This window comes from Podarcis filfolensis (assembly GCF_964270895.1).
Source record: "Podarcis filfolensis genome assembly, chromosome: W".
NCBI lineage: Eukaryota > Metazoa > Chordata > Lepidosauria > Squamata > Lacertidae > Podarcis > Podarcis filfolensis.
In genome coordinates this window covers 20,802,022-20,823,165 of record NC_139619.1, presented here as the reverse complement: position 1 = coordinate 20,823,165, position 21,144 = coordinate 20,802,022, and the positions used below count along the sequence as shown (strand labels likewise).

Genomic DNA, 21,144 nt, shown 5'->3' with positions numbered 1-21,144 from the left:
TAAACCCTAAGTCTAACAGTAATTCTTGCCCTAGCCCTAGCTCCAGCCCTAGCCCTTTGCCTTTGCCCTAGCCCTTTCCCCTAAACCCCTAACCCTAAACTACATTTCATATGATTCCTGGATGCTCTCAAGTCATGGGTGCAGAGTAGTGCTTCAGATACCCTGCCCAGTTTTCTCACGGAGCACGTCCCCTGAGCTATGGCAATCTGACCAAAACGTCGCACTTTCCTGCAGTGCAGGATTTTGCAAAAGCAACGGCAAGTGCACTGTATGAGGGAAAGAAGCTCAGAAGGACAATTCGAGGGCTGTGACATCGTTGCCGGGTTGTCGAGTCAAACTGAAAGATGCCTTAGCAGATGTAGTAGTAGTGTCAGATGCTGGTGTGGTTGCTCGAGAGTAAACAGGCAAGACTCCGACCTGTCTTTTCCAGACTTTATTCTTGGTGCAAACTATTTACAGTGAAGAGCGTCGTAAGTTCATGTCTGGCTCAATCGCTATCAGAATCTGGGAGTGGTCGGTCTTTGTACCTCCCCCAGCATAAAAGTCACATCACCCCCAGCCTTTTCCGCCCCTCCCTGCGCTGAAGCCTACTGCACAGAATGGGCGCTGGCAAGGGCGTACTTCCCGCCTCTCCGGTTTGCTCAGGCTCGATGTTGAGGCTCTCCCTAGCATCCCCTGGTCCCTGCACCTCTTCTCCACTGGAGGTGGGCTTTCCTCCTCCCCGGAAGAGGAACTGCTTCACAAGATTTTTGGAGGCTCCCTATAACACAGCTGCCCTTCCATCTCTCGCCTCTGAGCTGATGGCAGTTCCCTGACAAGTAGTAGTAGTAGTAGTATTAATAATAATAATAATAAATTTATTACTTATACCCCACCCATCTGGCTGGGTTTCCCCAGCCACTCTGGGTGGCTTCCAACAAGAGATTAAAAAGACATTAAAACATCAGTTGTTAAAAACTTCCCTAAACGTGCTTCTAATGTTTGCGTTTCAGGTCCCGTGCAATGGCAAGGCGGCCGACCGCATTCACCAAGACGGCATCCATATCCTCATTAACATGAATGGCTACACCAAAGGAGCCCGCAACGAGCTGTTTGCTCTCCGGCCGGCCCCAATCCAGGTAAAGGAAGTCACAGTGAAAAATGTTGATAATACAGTGGTCCCTTGGTTCTCAAACTTCATCCCTTCCAGAAGTTAGTTCCGAAACTAAAGCGTTCCCAAACTGAGGCGCGCTTTCCCATAGAAAGGAATGCAAAACGGATTAATCAGTTCCAGGCTTTGAAAAACAACCCCTGAAACAGCCATTTAACATCAATTTTACTCTCTAACGAGACCATTGATCCCTAAAATGAAAGCAATCATCAATGTACTGTACTATAAAATAAATAAGACAGTATTGTAGATGATAATTAAAAAAAAAATATTGCCTGCACTGATGACAGGGATGGGGGGCTTCAATCCATTTCCGCAGTCACACCATCCATCCGTAGCTAAAGTCATTGTTTGGATCGGGGGCTTCTATCCATTTCCGCAGTCACACAATCCATCCGTCCGTCCATCAGTAGCTAAAGTCACTGTTTGGATGGGGGGCTTTTATCTGTTTCCGCCGTCACACAGTCAATCCATCCATCCATCCGTCATGCAATCCATCAATCAGTAGCTGAACTGGGCTCCACACAGTCACAAAAACAAGTTAACCAAAAAAAGCCTCAAAAACAGAAACGCAAAATAGCAAAAACAAAAGCGCCAAATTTAATTCGTTCCGGAAGTCCGCCTGACTTCCAGAATGTTTGAAAACTGAGGCACGGCTTTCGATTGGTGCAGGCACCCTGGAAACAATTGCCGACAGCCGTGTCGGACGTCCGGCTTCCGAAAAACGTCCGGACACCAGAACACTTTCTTCTGGGTTTTCGGAGTTTGAGAATCCATGGTACTACTGTGTGCCCAAAATATTCCTTACTGTAGTCATAAGATGTTAATGCTGTGATGTTAAAAAATGTCATTAAGACCGACTGCTCTGGGAAGTAAAAAAAAAAGCCTCCTGGGTCCTTAATTGTGTGATAAATGTTGCTTTATGTGGCCTTTTTGTAGCGCTTGCCTCTTTAAGAAGCTCTTAGGTTTGTTTGTTTGTTTGCAAACTTCAGACCAGGGCGGATTTGATTTAAATCAAATCGATTTAAATCGCGATATAAATCACAATTTAAATCACTAGTCAGGCTTGATTTAATTAACAACAGCAACAACAACAGAAAGGCATTCCTGCTGGTATAATCTTTAATATTTACAACCAGATGAAGGTTTCGGTTTTGGAATCATAAATTTTCAGAGTAGTTTTGACAGTCCTTTCAAAAAAGAAATACATAGACCAATCATGATGAAATGATGGCGAGGTTTAATAAGTGAACTGTTTCTATTTGAACAACTTTTCTGCTGTACTTGATTGGAAGGAGAAAAAGAATCATCTTCTTCATAACAATTTAAACCATTTATTTAACTAAAACAATAACATGACAGCATATGTATCCATGTTGGTTAACTGATGTGGTTAAACATTAAAAAAAAAAAAAGGCTGAGTTTCTGCACACATGAAAAACTTAAAACAAATTCTTATTTCCTGATGGCCTTTGATGTAACTTAAACAGAAAATCTTTAGAAAGATTTTTCTCCAAAAGCGTTTTATGATTTAAATCGAAACAATCCGATTTAATTTGTTAAAAAATCATGAAGTACAGTCCCTGGGGGTTTAAGCTCAGACTTCAAAAAGATTCTCATCATGGTGTTTGGATAACGGAGGTGTTTGGTATTTTCTTCTTCTTCTCTACTTAACATCTACAATTGGTTTTCAATGCCAAGCCTCATTAAGAACTTAATTTTTTTTAAAAAAGAGGGCAGATGGATTTCTGTTTATAATTAGGCATTTAATTGTGCAGCTTTACATAAGACTTGAAAGACTTGATAAAGATGGAAGAGGAGGCAAGATGGCTCTCGCTAATATGAAGCAGCATGAAAAAATATATTCCTCCCTTTCTTTGAGGCGAGTAGGCGTTATGCGCTGACTGATTTTGCAATGATTTGAGATAACAACTTGGAACAATATACAGTGCATTATGAGCGAGAGAGAAGGCTAAGTGGTGTCTAGCAGCGCCCCCCTTTAGGGCTCTGAGGGGGGAGAGTTTCAGTCTCCAAATGACTGATATTTGTGGAATACAGTTTCATTGTAATATTGCAAACAGTTTTGCCTAACAATTTAACTTGGAAGGTACTGGTTCAATAAAGGTCAAAAGGAAGATTTGGACAATTAATGAGTTGCCGCGCCATTAAACTTCAGATAGCAGATTTGGACAATTTCCCGGATTGGAATGGAGTCAGAGGAAGCTGCGCTGATAAAAAGACTGTTGGAAAAATGTATACTAACAAAGCTGTATTTGACGGATGAAAGTTTATTATGTTTGACATGATTGAGAATCATGGACTCAGGGACGAAGAATTATAAAGCGTCAAAATGGAAATGTGGAAAATATGGAAACAACGAGGAGAGGCAGGACTGAGATGTGGAGATATGTGTCAGGACTGGTCGTTGTCCTCTTCAGATCACCACACAAACGCTTCTTCTTTTATAACTTTTTATTGCGTATTAACAAAACAATCTTATAAACGGTTCTTAACTATTATTCCTCAGAGTCACTTATTTCAGATACCTTCTGAGCTCTGCTTCTCCGTGACCAGCCACTCTCAAAATGGCGAAGGTGCCCTTCCCTTCGCTTTCCCGCTCTTTTTTCTAACCTCCTGGCTAGAGCTGGCTTGTATCTCCCCTCCTCCGAATCTGAGCTAGAACTTAACCCTTGCCTTTCCTGTGAACAGCCAGTCCCTCCCTCTTGTTCCTCTTGCTCTCTTCTATTAGATTCACTGCTCTCCTTCCCCCCTTGGGGAGTGCTTTCTCCCTCTGAGAAACTGGAAACTTCTAACTCTTCCGTGACATCATGCTTCAGAGATCCAGATCGTGGGGAGCTCCAAAAAATTTATAATTATAATTTGGACTATAATTTGGTCTTTTGTATTGTAGTTTTTTATTTTAATTGGAGTATTATGATTGGATATATTAACTGGATGTTTTTATTGGAAAATCAATAAAAATGATTTAATTTTTTTTTTTTTAATTCTTAATTATGTGATCGACTATCTTGCTTTCTGTGGCCTTTTTTGTAGCTCTTGCCGGAAGACACGGTCCTCTTTAAGAAGCTCTTAGGTTTTTGGGTTTTTTTGCAAACTCTGGATATCTTGCCAGAGGTATTTTAGGTAAGGATATTTCAAAAAAATTGAGTGAAATTTTTCTATATGCCACTGCTGCGGCCAGTACATTGGTAGCAATGAATTGGAAAGGGGAACCAGTCCCGACGCTATCAGATTGGAAATTAAAATTACAGGAATACATGGAAATGGCGCAAATAACCAAGAGATTGAGAGGCAATACAAAACAATAATTTAGTCAAAAATGGGAAATGTGTAAGATTTACTTATAGAAATATAATAGTGGTATAATATCGATGGCAGCGTTCAAATGACCCTTGTTTAAAGGTATAGCGGAGAAATAAGGTAAAGGGTACAAACTGTTGTAAGAACGTATTGGAAAATACAGAAAGAATAAGGTAACAATGAAGTACATTAATAATAATAATAATTATATATATATATCCCACCCATCTGGCTGGGTTTCAACACTAGAAAGGAACTTTGCATCGGGTAATGATAGGAAGTCTGCTTAACATTAGGAAAAGGATCGGAAAAAGGAGACTGCACAAATTTAACCCAACCTTAATTTTTGCCAATTCATAGAAGGAAGATTTGTACATGGATACTTACTTTTTTTGTTGAATTAGGAGTGTGTATATTATTTATTCAGGTAGGTATCCGTGTTGGTCTGATGCAGTCGAAATATATATATTTTTTTAAAATGTCCAGTAGCACCTTAGAGACCAACTAAGTTTCTTCTTTATATTATTTACATTATTATATTAATATTAATATTATATTATATTTATATTGTTTATATTATTATTCAGTGTATCCAAAAAAGTGTGCATGCAAACGAAAGCTTGTGCCGAGAACAAACTGAGTTGGTCTCTAAGGTGCTACTGGACCCCATATATATATATGTGTGTGTGTGTGTGTGTGTGTGTGTTCATTCATGAATTTCAATAAAGTTAAAAAATAAAAAGCTTTGGATATCTTGTTTCACTGCCTTACTGTATTTTAATATTTTGTTGGGAGCCGCCCAGAGTGGCTGGGGAAACCCAGCCAGATGGGCGGGGTATAAATAAATTATTATTATTATTATTATTAACCCTCATTTGTTTGCCTTCCAGGCGATGTGGCTGGGCTACCCGGGAACCAGCGGGGCTTTATTCATGGATTATATTATCACCGACCAAGAAACGTCCCCGGTGGAAGTGGCGGAGCAGTATTCCGAAAAACTGGCTTACATGCCCAATACCTTCTTCATTGGCGATCACGCGAATATGTTCCCACACCTGAAGGTATTTGAGAAGAGGGCAAGCGGGAACAGTCTGCTTTTTACTGCCGTCTTTTTTCTTGGAAAAAGGCCCAAATCCAAATTGTCGCATTTTTTCAGACACGTTGTACATATTTCTTTCAGAAAAAAGCCGTCATCGACTTCAAATCAAATGGGCATATCTATGACAACCGAATTGTTTTGAACGGCATCGACCTGAAAGCATTCCTCGACAGCCTGCCTGATGTGAAAATAGTGAAGGTCAGGAAAATTTGGGCGTGTGTAGGTGGTTTTGGAGTCTAGCTCCTGATAATGATAATGATAATAATAATAAACTTATTTGTATCCCGCCCTCCCTGGCCGAAACCTGGCTCAGGGCAGCTAGTAACAAATATATCACATTAGTATAAATTCAAACAATTATTATTATATTTTTACTGCGAAGTAAATACATCAAAACAAAACCATACATAAAGAATAATATCCAATAAAAGAGAAAGAAGAATAAAGTAAATGAGAAAAAGGAAAAAATGCAAAGAAAAGTAGACAGTCAAAGAATAAAGAAAAGTATTGTATTTCAATACAACGAACACTATTTTACAAAATAATAATAATAAAAATAGACTGCATATCCCTTCTGCCCTTAAGGTCTTCAATGCCAAAATTACAGCTCAGTTGCTCTATGGTATTCCAGTCTGGCTGCCAGGGTTTACCCAGTTGGTTGAACAACTACAGGCAGCTTTTCTCTTCAAGATTTTCACTGTCCCGCGCTGTGTACCCTATGCAGCCTTGTGTCTAGAGGGAGGTCAACACAAGGTAGAGACTGTCACCTGGGCGAGATTTCTTCTATGCTGGTTAAACATCTGCCTTACATCAGATAAAGATCCTCTCCTCAGCGAAGTTTTGTTAGACCCCTTTCTTTCCCCAGGGCTACAACAGTTTAACAAGAAGGTATAGCAACTTGGGCTGTCAGTGGAACTTTTGCGATTGATGTCCCTACCATCTGCCAAGGCTATAATAAAAACTAGATTGTGGGATATTGAACGCCAAGAACTAGCAGAGAAAATGCATTCCCCTCTTTATTTTCAACTTTCTTGGGCACATGAAATTAACCATAATTACCTTGAATTAATTACCTTGCTTAACCCTCAAGAAAGAAGGGCATTTTCACTGGCCAGGTTTAATTCAAATCCATCCAACCTCCTTTGGAGAAGGTTCTCAGGCAGGGTGGAAGGAGAAAGAAATTGCCCATGTGAAGCCCACCTGGTGGAAACCCTTACACATATGGTTCTTAATTGTAAACTATATGCTGATCTCCGTCAGCAATTTCTAGATCAACTCTGTATCCCCAAATGGAAACCAGAGTTGGAGGTCATACATTTTCTATTACTGGGGAATGATTAGGAGCTCACCAAGTTAGTGGCTAAATATCTCTGTTTGGTTTTTTGTCGTCGAAATACACTGCATCTCCCTGGAGACCTAGAGATGTGACGATAGACTGCTCTACCTCCTTTCTTTTAGCAAATGTTTTGTGCCACTGGGGGAGTGGTAATTCTGTATTGATTTGTTTTGGATGTTTGTATGTGATGCCAATAAAAGGTTTGATGATGATGAAATACTTTTCCCCCTCACTGTATATATGGAAAATGTTTGCAGTGTATGGAAAAAAACATAAAAAACTGAAAAGAAAAAACTTAAAGAAAAAAGAGAAAGCACATTATCCACAAGAGAAGCACTTTCCCACAGGCATCGGACCAGCACATGAGTAGTAGTAGTAGTAGTAATAATAATAATAAAAATCATTTATACCCTGCCCATCTGGCTGGGTTTCCCCAGCCACTCTGGGCGGCTTCCAGCAAAAGATTAAAATACAATAAAGAGCAGCTTTTTCAATCTATTTTTCCCCCATGGCTTTTAAAATCGTGGCCCAGTGCAAGATGGTTCTTTTAAAATCACAGTGGTCCCTTGGTTCTCAAACTGAATCTGTTCCGGATGTCCACTCCGAAACCAAGGCATTCCACAACCGAGGCGCGCTTTCCCATGGAAAGTCACGCAAAACGGATTAATCCGTACCAGACTTTGAAAAGCAACCCCTAAAACAGCAATTTAACATGAATTTTACTATTGTATTGTGTTTTTAATATTCGATTGGGAGCCACCCAGAGTGGCTGGGGAAACCCAGCCAGATGGGCGAGGTATAAATAATAAATTATTATTATTATTCTCTAACAAGACCATTGATTCATAAAATGAAAGCAATACTCCATGTACTGTACTCTAAAATAAATAAGACAGTATTGTAGGTAATGAAAATTTAATAATTTGTTTTCTGACCTGCTCTGATGATAGTCATTGTTTGGAGGGGGGCTTTGATCCATTTCCACAGTCACAGTCCATCCATCCATCCATCCATCCGTAGCAAAACTCATTGCTTGGAGGGGGGGCTTTGATCCACTTGCCTGTGCTTGGTCAAGGGTGTGCAAGTTGCAATCCAGCAACATCCAAATGATGTTGTTGATCAGGCATCCCCAACCTTCGGCCCTCTAGATGTTTTCGACTACAATTCCCATCATCCCTGACCACTAGTCCTGTTAGCTAGGGATCATGGGAGTTGTAGGCCAAAACATCAGGATGGCCAAAGGTTGGGGATGCCTGTTGTTGTTGTTGATGATCATTGTAATGATGCAGCTTCCTTCCTCCCCCCACCCCCCAAGCTATACATATACAGTGGTCCCTTGGCTCTCAAACTTGATCCGTTCCGGACATCCCTTCCAAAACCAAAGCGTTCCAAAACCGAAGTGTGCTTTCCCATGGAAAGTCACGCAAAACGGATTAATCCGTTCCAAACTTTTAAAAGCAAACCCCTAAAATAGCAATTAAACATGAATTTTACTCTTGAATGAGACCATGGATCCATCAAATGAAAGCAATCAGCAACGTACGGCAGTCGCACAACTGGTAGCCGAACCAGGTTCCACCCAGTCGCAAAAACAAAAGCGCCGCCCAAACAAAAATGCAAAAGACGGCAAAAACAGACCTCAGCAGAACACTCAAATCTAAAGCATCGCGCTCAAATCGGAGCATGTTCTGCTTCCGGAAAAAATTTCCAAACCGCAATACTTCCTTCCAAGTTTGCAGCGCTTGGCTTCCAAGTTGTTTGAGTCCCAAGGTGTTTGGGAACCAAGGTGCCACTGTGGTACAAATGGGCCAGCACCCAGTTGCTTCCCCCCCTTTAATTATTATTTTTTTAAAAATAATTGTTACTGATTTTCTTTCTTGCCTGTTTCCCAACTCCTGTATGCAGCAAATGTCTGGCATAATGGGGACCTGCCAAAGCTAGATGGCTTTCAGGCAAAATTTATACAATCTCTGCTGCAGGTACCTAACTGCGTCCCCAACTCCGTACTTCTGTTGGAAGCTGGTGAATGCCCAATTTCAGCTAGAGCGTGGTGGGCTGCCCTAAAACATTGGCTCAGGATTTCAGTGTTTAATCTAGGGAAGGGTCTGTACCAGCATTTGACCAATGAGGAATTTGTCAGCAAATGGCAGAAAACCATGGCTAAAAAAGCCACCTCTATTGGTCTGTCTCCCCCCCCCCCAACTGTATTACCTGGGTTATGAAGGCGCCCAAAAGGTTTTAAAGCAAAGATTATGGGACAATGCACACAGTGACTTGCGATCTCGATCACACGCAGCCTGTAGTCTGCTGGCAGCAGGAGTTCAATATGGGTATGTCTTTGAGTTAACATCTTACATCAAAAACCTGACAGTACCTAACTATCAAAGGCTTTTCACCAAAGCCAGACTAAATGTCTTCACCTCATCAGTGCTGGATGGTAGGTTGAGAGGAGTTCCCTACCAGGACAGACTTTGCTCGTGTGCTCAAGACATCGATTCCATAAATCATATTTTGTTGCATTGTGCGAAGTATGAGCAGGCCAGGGCTGAACTGATACTACCCTTGCTGGTGCCTTTCCCGGGAAAATCAGAGGCTCACTATGTCAGGTTCCTACTGGAAGACCGGACAAAAGCTAGAACGTTGGCAGTGGCAAAGTTTTTATCGGTGGTTGCAAGAACAAATGAGCCCTATATTCTAAACAAAATGCTTGATTAACCTGGAGGTAGGCTGTATGAACTGTGTATTGATTTGTAATGTTTTGTTGGGTCTCTGGACCGTAATAAAGATTGATGATGATTTTCTTTCCTCCTAACAAATATTCAGCATCCTCACTTAGCATTTGTTTTCCCATTTCCCTCCTCCCTGTCAACGTCCCCCAACTTCCATTTCTGGTTTGTTACACCAAATCAGGCATCCCCAACCTTCAGCCCTCCAGATGTTTGGACTACAATTCCCATCATCCCTGACCACTGGTCCTCCTAGCTAGGGATCATGGGAGTTGTAGGACAAAACATCAGGAGGTGTGCCGGTTGGGGATGCCTGCACCAAATGTTACATTCTGCTGTTTATACATAATGTTCTTTTATCCCGTTATACCGTATTCTTCGCTCTATAAGATGAACCCGACCATAAGACACACCTAGTTTTTAGAGGAGGAAAACGAAAAAAATACTCTGAATCAAATGTTGTACTAAACTATTTAATAAACATAGGGGCGATGGGAGTTGTAGTTCAACAACATCTGGGGACCCACAGGTTGAGAAAGGCTGAATTACGGTATGTGAGGTGGGGCTTACCTGCCCCCCCAATATTTTATTCAAGTTGGAAGAGGGAAGGAAGGAAGAGAGAGGGAGAGCTCACATTTGTGCGTGCCTGTGGCGGGCAGCTGCCTCCGAGGTGACGCCGGAACTGGAGCAAAAAGAGGAGGAGGAGACGCCGGGACAGGAGCCGTGGCAGCTGGGAGGAGGGGCGGAAGGGGCTGCCATCTGTCCCTCCTTCTGGCTCCTGTCCGCTTTGCTGCTTTAAAGCTAGCCACGGAGGAGGGAAGGAAGGGGAGCCATGGCTCCCATCCGTCCCTCCTCCACTGCATTCACTTCATAGGACGCACAGACATTTCCCCTTACTTTTTATGAGGAAAAAGTGTGTCTTATGGAGCGAAAAATACGGTATTTCTTGTTCTCTGGAAATGAAGTTGTAAATGTTTTATTTAAATCCTGCCAGTGAGTCCATGGTTTTCTGTTTTTTTTCTGCAAGTAAGTTGTAAAAGGCTCCCATTCTTTTTCAAAGTCCCTCTTGCCCATTTCACGCAGTTTGTCTACTGACTTTCTTAGCTCTGCGTAATTCGCCAGTTTTTCTTGCCACTGTTCACTCGATGGTCTTTCTCCTGTCTTCCAGTTTTGTGCTATTGGGATTCTTTTTTTTTTTTTTAAGATATTTATTAAGGTTTTACAAAGAACAGAGATTTACAGAATAAAAAAAAAGACCGAGAAAAAGAAAAATACAAAATACAACAAATACAAAGATACATAGAAGAGAAAAAAAGAAAATACAAAATACAAAAAGCAAATCCATTTTTTTTGATATCTTTAAGCTCATTTGCTTATTTCCTTGACCTCCTCACACCTCCCCTTTTTGTATTCCCATTTACATAATCAATTCAGCAAGTCCTTACCCTCTTTCATTTATCTTAACTCTATATCATAACATATTATAACTCTATATTTTCATCCATTTATCAGTTCATTTTTGCATATTCTTATTAACTTTTGTTGCTGAATACCACTTTTTGCCAATCCAAACATAATTTTAACATTCATTAATTTTACAATTTTTCTGAAGATAGTCTTTAAATTTCTTCCAGTCTTCCTCCACCACCTCTTCTCCCAAGTCTCGGATTCTGCCAGTCATTTCCGCCAATTCCATATAGTCCATCATCTTCATCTGCCACTCTTCCAGGGTGGGTAGATCTTGTGTCTTCCAATACTTTGCAATAAGTATTCTTGCTGCTGTTGTTGCATACATAAAGAAAGTTCTATCCTTCTTTGGCACCAATTGGCCGACAATGCCCAGAAGGAAGGCCTCTGGTTTCTTCAGGAAGGTATATTTAAATACCTTTTTCATTTCATTATATATCATCTCCCAGAAAGCCTTGATTCTTGGGCACGTCCACCAAAGGTGAAAGAATGTACCTTCATTTTCTTTACATTTCCAACATTTATTATCGGGCAAATGATAGATTTTTGCAAGCTTGACTGGTGTCATGTACCACCTGTATATCATTTTCATAATATTCTCTCTTAGTGCATTACATGCCGTAAATTTCATACCTGTGGTCCACAACTGTTCCCAGTCAGCAAACATGATATTATGACCGATATCCTGTGCCCATTTAATCATTGCAGATTTAACCGTTTCATCCTGCGTATTCCATTTTAACAGCAAGTTATACATTCTTGAAAGTATCTTAGTTTTGGGATCTAACAGTTCTGTTTCCAATTTTGATTTTTCCACCTGAAAGCCAATTTTTATTGTCCAAATTATAGGCCTCTCTTATTTGATAATAATGAAGCCAATCTCGCACTTTATCTTTTAATTTCTCAAAACTCTGCAATTTCAATTTGTCTCCTTCTTGTTCCAATATTTCCCAATATTTCGGCCATTTGGCCTCCATATTGAGCTTTTTCTGAGCCTTCGCTTCCATTGGTGACAACCACCTTGGGGTTTTGTTTTCCAATAAGTCTTTGTATCTTATCCAGACATTGAACAATGCTTTCCTGACAATATGGTTTTTAAATGCTTTATGTGCTTTAACCTTGTCGTACCACAAATATGCATGCCACCCAAAAACATTATTAAAACCTTCCAAATCCAAAATGTCTGTGTTCTCAAGAAGCAGCCAGTCTTTCAACCAGCAGAATGCTGCTGATTCATAATAAAGTTTAAGGTCTGGCAGGGCAAATCCACCTCTTTCCTTTGCATCAGTTAATATTTTAAATTTTATTCTGGGCTTCTTGCCCTGCCAGACAAATCTAGAAATGTCTCTCTGCCACTTCTTGAAACAGTCCATCTTGTCCAAAATTTGCAAAGATTGAAACAAAAACAACATTTTTGGCAATACATTCATCTTTATAGCTGCAATTCGGCCCAACAAGGAAAGCTTCAAATTTGACCATATTTCTAAGTCTTTTTTCACTTCTGTCCAACATTTCTCATAGTTATCTTTAAATAGGTTTAAGTTCTTAGCAGTCATATTAACCCCCAAGTATTTTACTTTCTTAGCTAATGTTAAACCAGTCTCCTTCTGAAACCTCTCTTTCTCAATCGGTGTTAAGTTTTTCTCAAGAACTTTAGTTTTTGACTTGTTCAGTTTAAATCCTGCCACATGACCAAATTCTTGAATCAGTTCTAATACTCTTTTCGTACTAGATTCTGGCTCCTGTAACGTCAAAACTAAGTCATCTGCAAAAGCCTTCAATTTGTATTGTTTGGCTCTGACCTGAATACCTTTGATCAGACGGTCCCTTCTAATCATATTTAACAAAACCTCCAGGACTGAAATAAAAAGCAATGGGGAGATTGGGCAACCTTGTTGTGTACCTTTCTCTATCTTAAATTCCTCTGTCACCACGTTGTTAACAATTAATTTAGCCTTTTGTTCTGAATAAATTGCACTTATACCATTTTCAAACCCTTGGCCAACCCCCATCCCCTGAAGATTTTTCTTCATAAAACTCCAAGAAATGTTGTCAAAGGCTTTCTCCGCATCTATAAAAATTAAAACTGCTTTGGTATTTATGTTCACTTGCAACTTCTCCAAAATATTAATTATATTCCTCGTGTTGTCTGACAAGTGTCTACCTGGAAGAAAGCCAGCTTGGTCCTTATGAATCTCTTCCACTAATACTTTTTTTAACCTGTTAGCCAAAATGTCAGCAAATATTTTGTAATCCACATTGAGCAGGGATATGGGGCGGTAGTTCTTAAGTTGCGTCTTTTCAGACTCAGTTTTCGGTATAAGTGTAATGTAGGCTTCCTGCCACGACTCCGGTGCCTTTTTCCCCTCTAAAATTTCATTGCAAACCTCCTTTAGTGGCCGAATTAACCAATCTTTCAAAGATCTGTAGTATTTGGAGGTTAAACCATCTGGCCCTGGAGATTTACCCAACTGCATATTCTGAATGGCACCTTCCACCTCCTGTTCTGTAATTTTGTGACTCAACATTATCTTATTTTCTTGAGAGATTTTTTGTAGTCCATTTGTTCTTAAAAATTGGTCTAAAAGTGCTATTGGGATTCTTGCTGCTTTCGTGGGGTGCATAAATAACGTCCGATTTTTCTCCGGCAATTCTTGTCCTAAAATACCTAATGAAAAAGCTTCTGGTTTTTTCACAAAAGATTGCAAGATGATTTTAAAAATCTGGGAAATGATATATAATGAACTGGAAATAACATTTTTTCCCAGTTCATTATATACCGTTTCCCTTTTTTAAAAATCATCTTGCAATCCCACCGCGTACAATAGCCCCCTCCTAAAATGCCTGAAACGCAGACAAAATAAAGCCACAAGAGGGGTTGCCGCGTCAGAAAACCAGATTGTAACCGACTTGAGCGGCTGTCTGTGAAATCCTTTTCACTTTCTGTGCTATGCTTCTAATGGACAGGAGTGGCAGTGAGGCAGTTAACATGCAGCCAAATGGGCGGGGTTTCAATGATAAATTATCATTATTATTCTATTATCTTGGCTTCCAGATGAAATGTCCTGACGGCGGGGATGACGGTGCCACCGGGCTCAGCATGCCCATTATTCCCATGAACACCATTGCCGAAGCCGTGATTGACATGATCAATCGCGGGCAGATTCAGATCACCATCAATGGATTCAACATCAGCAACGGGCTGGCGACGACTCAGGTGAGAGGGTTGGGAGAACAGTAATAATAATAATAATAATAATAATAATAATAATAATAATAATAATAATAAATTTATACCCCGCCCATCTGCCTGGGTTTTGGGACTGAAGGGAATTTCTTTTCTTTTCAAAAATATTTTTTATTGGTTTTTCCACGTATACATCCTCTAACAATATTTCTCTAACAATTTTCCATATTTCTCAACCCTCCTCCGCTGGACTTCCATCATATTCCCATTTTGTTTTATTTCCATATTACTCACCCTGTGTGTTGTTTCCCCCCAAAATTCCCAATACTGTACATATAGTCTTGCTTTTCGTTATATACAATTGTGTTTGTTTATTCCAGGCATCCCCAACCTTTGGCCCACTAGATGTTTTGGACTACAATTCCCATCATCCCTGACCACTGGTCCTGTTAGCTAGGGATCATGGGAGTTGTAGGCCAAAACATCTGGAGGGCCAAAGGTTGGGGATGCCTGGTTTATTCAAACGTTGCCAATGAGTCCAATTCTTTATGTTGTCTCTTCATATATGTTGTAAATGGTTCTCATTCTCTTTTAAAGTCTTAGTTATCCTTTTCATGTAATTTATCTGTTAATTTTGCCAGTTCTGCATATTCCATAAATTTCCCTTGCCATTGTTCTTTCGTTGGTATTTCTTCTGTCTTCCAAGCTTGTGCTAATATAATTCTTGCCGCTGTTGTTGCATGCATAAATCATTTCCAATTTTCTTTTTTTAAATCTTGATCTAAAATTCCTAGGAGGAATGCTTCTGGTTTCTTAACAAAAGTCTTTTTAAACGGTTTTTTTTCCAATTCATTATATATCATTTCCCAATAATTTCTAACCCTTTTGCATTCCCACAACATATGATAAAATGTACTGGACGGAAGGGACTTTCGAGGAGCCACGGGGCTGGGACTGCCCAGAAGCAGAATCCACCTGCAATTTAACGAGATGATGATGATGTTGATAATTGATTAAGGAATGATTGAAATAAGAATTTATTATGATTTATACCCAGCCCATCCGGCTTGTACAGCCCTGAGCCTCTGTTTCCAAAAAGCAAGCTGGACCTTCTGAGAGAGTCCTGGTAAATTTGGCCCCCTAAAAAAAGCTAAACAGCTTTGGCCCCTAATAATAATAATAATAATAATAATAATAATAATAATAGTAATAGTAATAATTTTTTATTTGTACCCCCATCCTCCCCGGCCGGAGCAGGGCTTGGAGCGGCTGTAATCATATCAATAATACAATATACATAAAAGAAGCAATCAATTAAAATGCACCCCAAAATTAATTCAGATAAATTAAAATGGTACAAATGGCAAACCTCAGGTTAAAATGGAAAGCAGTTAATACTCTCCAGGACCAGCTGTTTACACTGATATTATAAGGACCTGGGAAACCTTCTTGCTCTTATACAAAGAGAAAATGAGACTAAAAAAAAGCTCCACAACTTTGGTCAATCCAATGGGCAGTTGTTGCTTTTTTATAGTGGGAATAGATTGCAGTCTCTTGGAAGTTGGACATGCCCGCTTTAAATCATTTACTTTTCAAGAGTTCAGTGCAATCTATAGCAACTTGGATGCAAATTAAATATAAAATGTCACCATTCGTAAATAACGAAAATGCAGGAGGCTTGAAAAAGCCGAGTGTTGTTATTCAGTGTTCCTCTTTTTATTTCTAGACCGCTTTATGTTTTTAAGGGGAAAAAACCCAAAGCAGTTGACGTTAATACGTCAAATAAAGCAATCCAGGATGAAACAGCACAGAATAAAGTCAGGTGTAAAGTATACCAGCCTTCTCAGTGGTGGCGCCTGCCCCGTGGAACGCCCTCCCGTCAGATGTCAAGGAAATAAGCAACTGTCTGACTTTTAGAAGACGTCTGACGTTTTTCATGTTTGATGTTTTATTCTGTTTTCAGTGTTCAGTTGAGAGTCGCCCAGTGGCTGGGGAAATAATAATAAATTACTACTACTACTATTACTACTACTATTAAGGCGGGGTAGAAATAGTAAAATATTATTACTATTATTACTACAGTGGTTCCTCTGGATGCGAACGGGATCTGTTCCGTAGCCCCGTTCACATCCAGAGCAGAACGCAGCCCGCGACTGAGCATCTGCGCGGGTCGCAATTTGCCGCTTCCATGCATGCGTGTGACGTCATTTTGAGTGTCTGCGCATGCACAAGCAGCGTGGGGCCTGCCTGGTGTTTTGACATTAGTAGAATGTGTGCCCTTTTATTGAAAATGCACCTCTGTGTTATTTGTGGGGCATAGGAATTCGTTCATTTTTTCTCTCTTCAAAATCTAGTCGGACCCCCCACAAGGTCTGAGGGACAGTGGACTGCCCCCTGCTGAAACAGTTTGCTGACCCCTGGTCAATATGGTCAATAAAGAAAAGCTCTTGCCTGTTTATTGGGTTCTTGTCCAGTCATTCTAAGGCAGGTTTCCTCAACCTCAGCCCTCCCGATGTTTTGAGACTACAATTCTCATCATCCCTGACCACTGGCCCCGTTAACTAGGGATGATGGGAGTTGTAGACCCAAAACATCTGGAGGGCCGAGGTTGAGGAAGCCTGTTCTAAGGCAAAAGTTGCTCAAGTATAATTGTTTGCTTTGCCAACCTTCTGATCTGACGCTACATAGCACTGAGTCGAAGCTCTGCCCCTTGAGCTTCCTTCCGATCTTCCCTCTCTGTCTTCTCCTTCAGATCAACAACAAGGCGGCGACTGGCGAGGAGGTCCCACGAACCATCATCGTCACCACCCGCTCCCAGTACGGGCTGCCGGAGGACTCTGTGGTCTACTGCAACTTCAACCAGCTTTACAAGATCGACCCAGCCACTCTGCAGATGTGGGCCAACGTGAGTAGCTCCCTGTGGCGAATCGGAAGTCGCTGGTTTGCACCTATTGGGCGCCCTCTTGGGAAGACCCAGTCCTCTGAGTGTGTGTTCTGGAAGCCGGTCAATAGGTGCAGTGCAGGATTCCTTTCCTCTCCACTGCACCAAGGATTCCCTGTCTGTTCTCCTGGAGACCCCTAGCTTGGTTGTCCTAGGGCAGGCATGTCCAAAGTCTTTTTCGGGGGCCTAATCCGGTCAGTTTAATCTGGTGCCTGTGGCTGATTATGGGGTAAAAAAGCTCACCAACTCCAATCCTAAAAAAAGCTCCTGGGGTAAACTCCAAAAAACCCCAACTTCAATCCTAAAAAAAGGTCAACAACTTTGGTTGGCCCTTATACATGTTCACTTTATCAAATCTGGCCCTCTTTGAAAAAGTTTGGACACCCTGGATTTTAACATCCACGCTGACCCGACCTTCCAAGGGGCCGCTCAGGATTTCGTAGAAAGCATGGCCTCCGTGGGGCTGTCCCTGAATGAGTTTGGCCCAATTTATAGCCGCGAACATGCCTTCGACCTGGGGTTCACCTCTATGGACGGCGGCGATCTGACACTGAAGCGAAACAAAAGAAGTGCCGTGGCCGAATCACTTGGACTTCTCCACAACCCTTCCCCACTGCAGGGAGGCGGGACCAATTTGGATAGGCTGCACCCGCCACTGAATGGATCCAAATGGTTTCCAGAGAATGGTAGGGGATGCTTTATCCCATGTTGATGGCCTTTCAGCTGATTCCCTGGTGGCCTGCTGGGATGTGGAGTTAACCAGGGCTATCGACCGCCTGGCTCTGAAGCGCCCTCTCAGATTGCATGGAGCCCAGACAGCCCCACGGTTTCCCCCGAAGCTGAGGGTGATGAAACAATCGCAGAGACAGCTAGAGCGCTGGTGGCAGAAAACTCATTCTGAATTGGACCGGTTAGAGCTCAACGTCGAGCCTGCCGAGTGGCGATGGTGACAGCGAAGAGGGCTTTCTTTGCCGCCTCTATTGCATCTGCAGGAAACAGCAGCAGGAGACTCTTTCAGGTGGTTCGCAATTTCATGGAACCACCTTTGCCACCGGGGTCTGGTAAAGACCCCAAGGTCTCCTGCAAGGATTTTGCAAAGCTTGGAGCAGGCTTCCTCAACCTCGGCCATCCTCAACCTCAGCCCTCCAGATGGTTTGAGACTACAGTTCCCATCATCCCTGACCACTGGTCCTGCTAGCTAGGGATCATGGGAGTTGTAGGCCAAAAACATCGGGAGGGCCGAGGTTGAGGAAGTCTGGGTTGGAGGATGGATGGTGGCTAACAGATGGAGGTTGAATCCTGACAACATTTTGGGGGGACAGGGGGGCGGGTGGGTTTGGGGGACTCCCTGTTCCTGAATGGGGCAACTGTGCCCCCAAAGGACCAGCTGAGCAGCCCGGGAGTCATTTTGGACTCCCCGCTGCCCATGGAGGTGCAGGTCCATTCTGTGTCTGGGGCAGCTCCATCTGGGACGCAGGATGAGACCCCACCTAAAGGAGCACCTCCACCCCGGACGCCGGGGTCCCTCTCCTGAGGGCCTTCTGCCGGTTCCCTTATTACGAGATGTGAAGCTACAGGGAACCAGGCAGAGGGTCTTCTCAGTGGTGGCTCCCTCTCCCATCAGATGCCAAGGAAATAAACAACTATCAGACTTTTAGGAGATATCTGAAGGCAGCCCTGTTTCGGGAAGTTTTGAATGACTGATGTTTTAATGTATTTCTAACTTTTTGTTGGAAGCCGCCCAGAGTGGCTGGGGAAACCCAGCCAGATGGGCAGGGTAGAAATAATAAAATTATTATTATTATTATCATTATTATTTGCAGATTCTGAAACGTGTCCCGAACAGCGTTCTGTGGCTGTTGCGTTTCCCGGCTGTGGGGGAACCAAACATCCAGCAGTACGCGCAGAACATGGGCCTCCCCCAGAACCGGATCATCTTCTCTCCCGTTGCCCCCAAAGAGGAGCACGTGAGGAGGGGGCAGCTGGCCGATGTCTGCCTGGACACCCCCCTTTGCAATGGGCACACCACCGGGATGGATGTGCTCTGGGCCGGAACCCCCATGGTGACCATGCCAGGTGAGATGGCGGCGCGAGTCGGTATAATTATGATGATGATGATGATGATGATGGATATTGTTCTGGTATTGGGTGCCGAGACACATTGCGTTGAATCGGACCTGGGATTCCCACTGGGGGGTGGGGGGAGGGATGGTCGAGAGGTTGGCCTGTGTATCCCAAGAGTTCAGTTGTGAGCCAGGTGATTATGCTAGTGGGAGGGAAGGAAGAAACGAGGGGGGGGGTATCCAGTTTGGGCGATGGGCCCTTCTACTTGGGCCGTTCCCTTAATCCACCAAGATGTTCCTCTACAACAGGGGTCTGCAAACTTTTTCAGCAGGGGGCTGGTCCACCGTCCCTCAGACCTTGTGGGGGGCTGGACTAGATTTTGAAAAAAATAATGAACGAATTCCTATGCCCCACAAATCACCCAGAGGTGCGTTTTCAATAAAAGCACACATTCTACTCATGTCAAAACAACAGGCAGGCCCCACTCATAACCCAGAGATGCATTTTCAATAAAAAGACACGTTCTACTCATGTCAAAACACATGTCCACGGGCTGGGTTGAGAAGGCGATTGGGCTGGATCTGGCCCCTGGCACTTAGTTTGCCGACCCATACTTAACAAGATGAGGACAGACCATGCTTGCGACGGAGCTTTGTATGACCTGCCGCCCTCCGTTTTGCAGGAGAGACCCTCGCCTCGCGCGTCGCCGCCTCGCAGCTCACTTGCCTCGGGTGCCCTGAGCTCATCGCGAAGAGCCAGCAGGAATACGAAGACGTCGCCGTGAAACTGGGGACAGATCCAGAATTGTAAGTAGACGCGCAACGGGGGGGTGGGAGAGACCGCAGTGTTGGTTGCACAGCTCACGAAGCCCAATGGGAGCATTCAGCATCCCATTTCTTTGGAGAAAAACCTTCCTGGAATACAGTGGCGCCTTGGTTCCCAAACACCTTGGCACTCAAACAACTCGGAAGCCAAACACTGCAAACCAGGAAGGAAGTGTTCCGGTTGGCAGACTTTTCCTGGTAGCCAAACGTGCTCCGTTTTGAGTGTGACGCTTCTAATTTGAGTGCCATGCTTCTGATTTGAGTGCCACACTTCCTTTTTTTGTGCCGCAATTCCATTTTGACTGCCACACTTTTTTTTCTAGTGTTATGCTTCCGTTTTGAGTGTTTCACTGAGGTCTGTCTGTTTTTGCTGTGTTTTTCTGCATTTTTGTGGGTCTGCATTTTGTTTTTGTGCATTTTGTTTTTGTGACTGTGGGGAGCCCAATTCAGCAACTGATGGATTGATTGTGCGACTGCGGTACATTAGTTAATTGCTTTCGTTTTATGGATCGATGGTCTCATTAGAGAGTAAAATTCATGTTCAATGGCTGTTTGAGGGGTTGTTTTCAAAAGTCTGGAACGGATTAATCCGTTTTGCATTACTCTCCTTGGGAAAGTGCACATTGGTTTTGGAACGCTTTGGTTTTGGAACAGACTTCCAGAACGGGTTAAGTTTGAGAACAATGGTACCTGTTTTACAGAAAGGTTCGTCCTTGCTGGCATCCTCGGTTTTGGAACACTATGGAGGCCGGGGGATGGCATCACACAAATTAGAAAGAGTAGATTCACGGCGAAGCTCTCCTCATAGTCGTACCTTGGAATCCGTTCTGAAAGTCTGTTTTACTTTCGAAACGTTTGGAACCCAAGCACTGCTTCTGATAGGCTACAGGAAGCTCCTGCAGCCAATTGGAGGCCCCGTCAGATGTTCGGGTTCCCAAAGAACACACACAAAGCGGAACAGTCACTTCTGGGTTTGTGGCATCCGGGAGCTGAAAGGTCCCGAGTTCCAGGGCGCTCGAAAGCCACTGC

At 42.7% G+C, this 21,144-nt stretch overlaps 2 protein-coding genes across 3 annotated transcripts in view; one reads left to right on the top strand and one right to left on the bottom strand.

Moving 5' to 3' along the window:
• The window catches only part of LOC310753712 (uncharacterized protein), a gene marked incomplete at its 3' end in the record, with an annotated part of 332,047 nt that overhangs the window by 209,948 nt on the left and 100,955 nt on the right, over positions 1–21,144 (bottom strand). The window lies entirely within an intron of this gene.
• Positions 1–21,144, top strand: part of LOC310753823 (UDP-N-acetylglucosamine--peptide N-acetylglucosaminyltransferase 110 kDa subunit-like) — a 122,119-nt gene that overhangs the window by 95,900 nt on the left and 5,075 nt on the right. For both annotated transcript variants that reach the window (XM_083595163.1, XM_083595162.1), the window contains exons 15-21: positions 993–1,118; positions 5,362–5,532; positions 5,652–5,768; positions 14,155–14,316; positions 17,039–17,191; positions 19,051–19,303; positions 19,974–20,097. In XM_083595163.1, the coding sequence (XP_083451289.1) occupies positions 993–1,118; positions 5,362–5,532; positions 5,652–5,768; positions 14,155–14,316; positions 17,039–17,191; positions 19,051–19,303; positions 19,974–20,097 (1,106 nt within the window). The remainder of the gene's footprint in view (positions 1–992; positions 1,119–5,361; positions 5,533–5,651; positions 5,769–14,154; positions 14,317–17,038; positions 17,192–19,050; positions 19,304–19,973; positions 20,098–21,144) is intronic.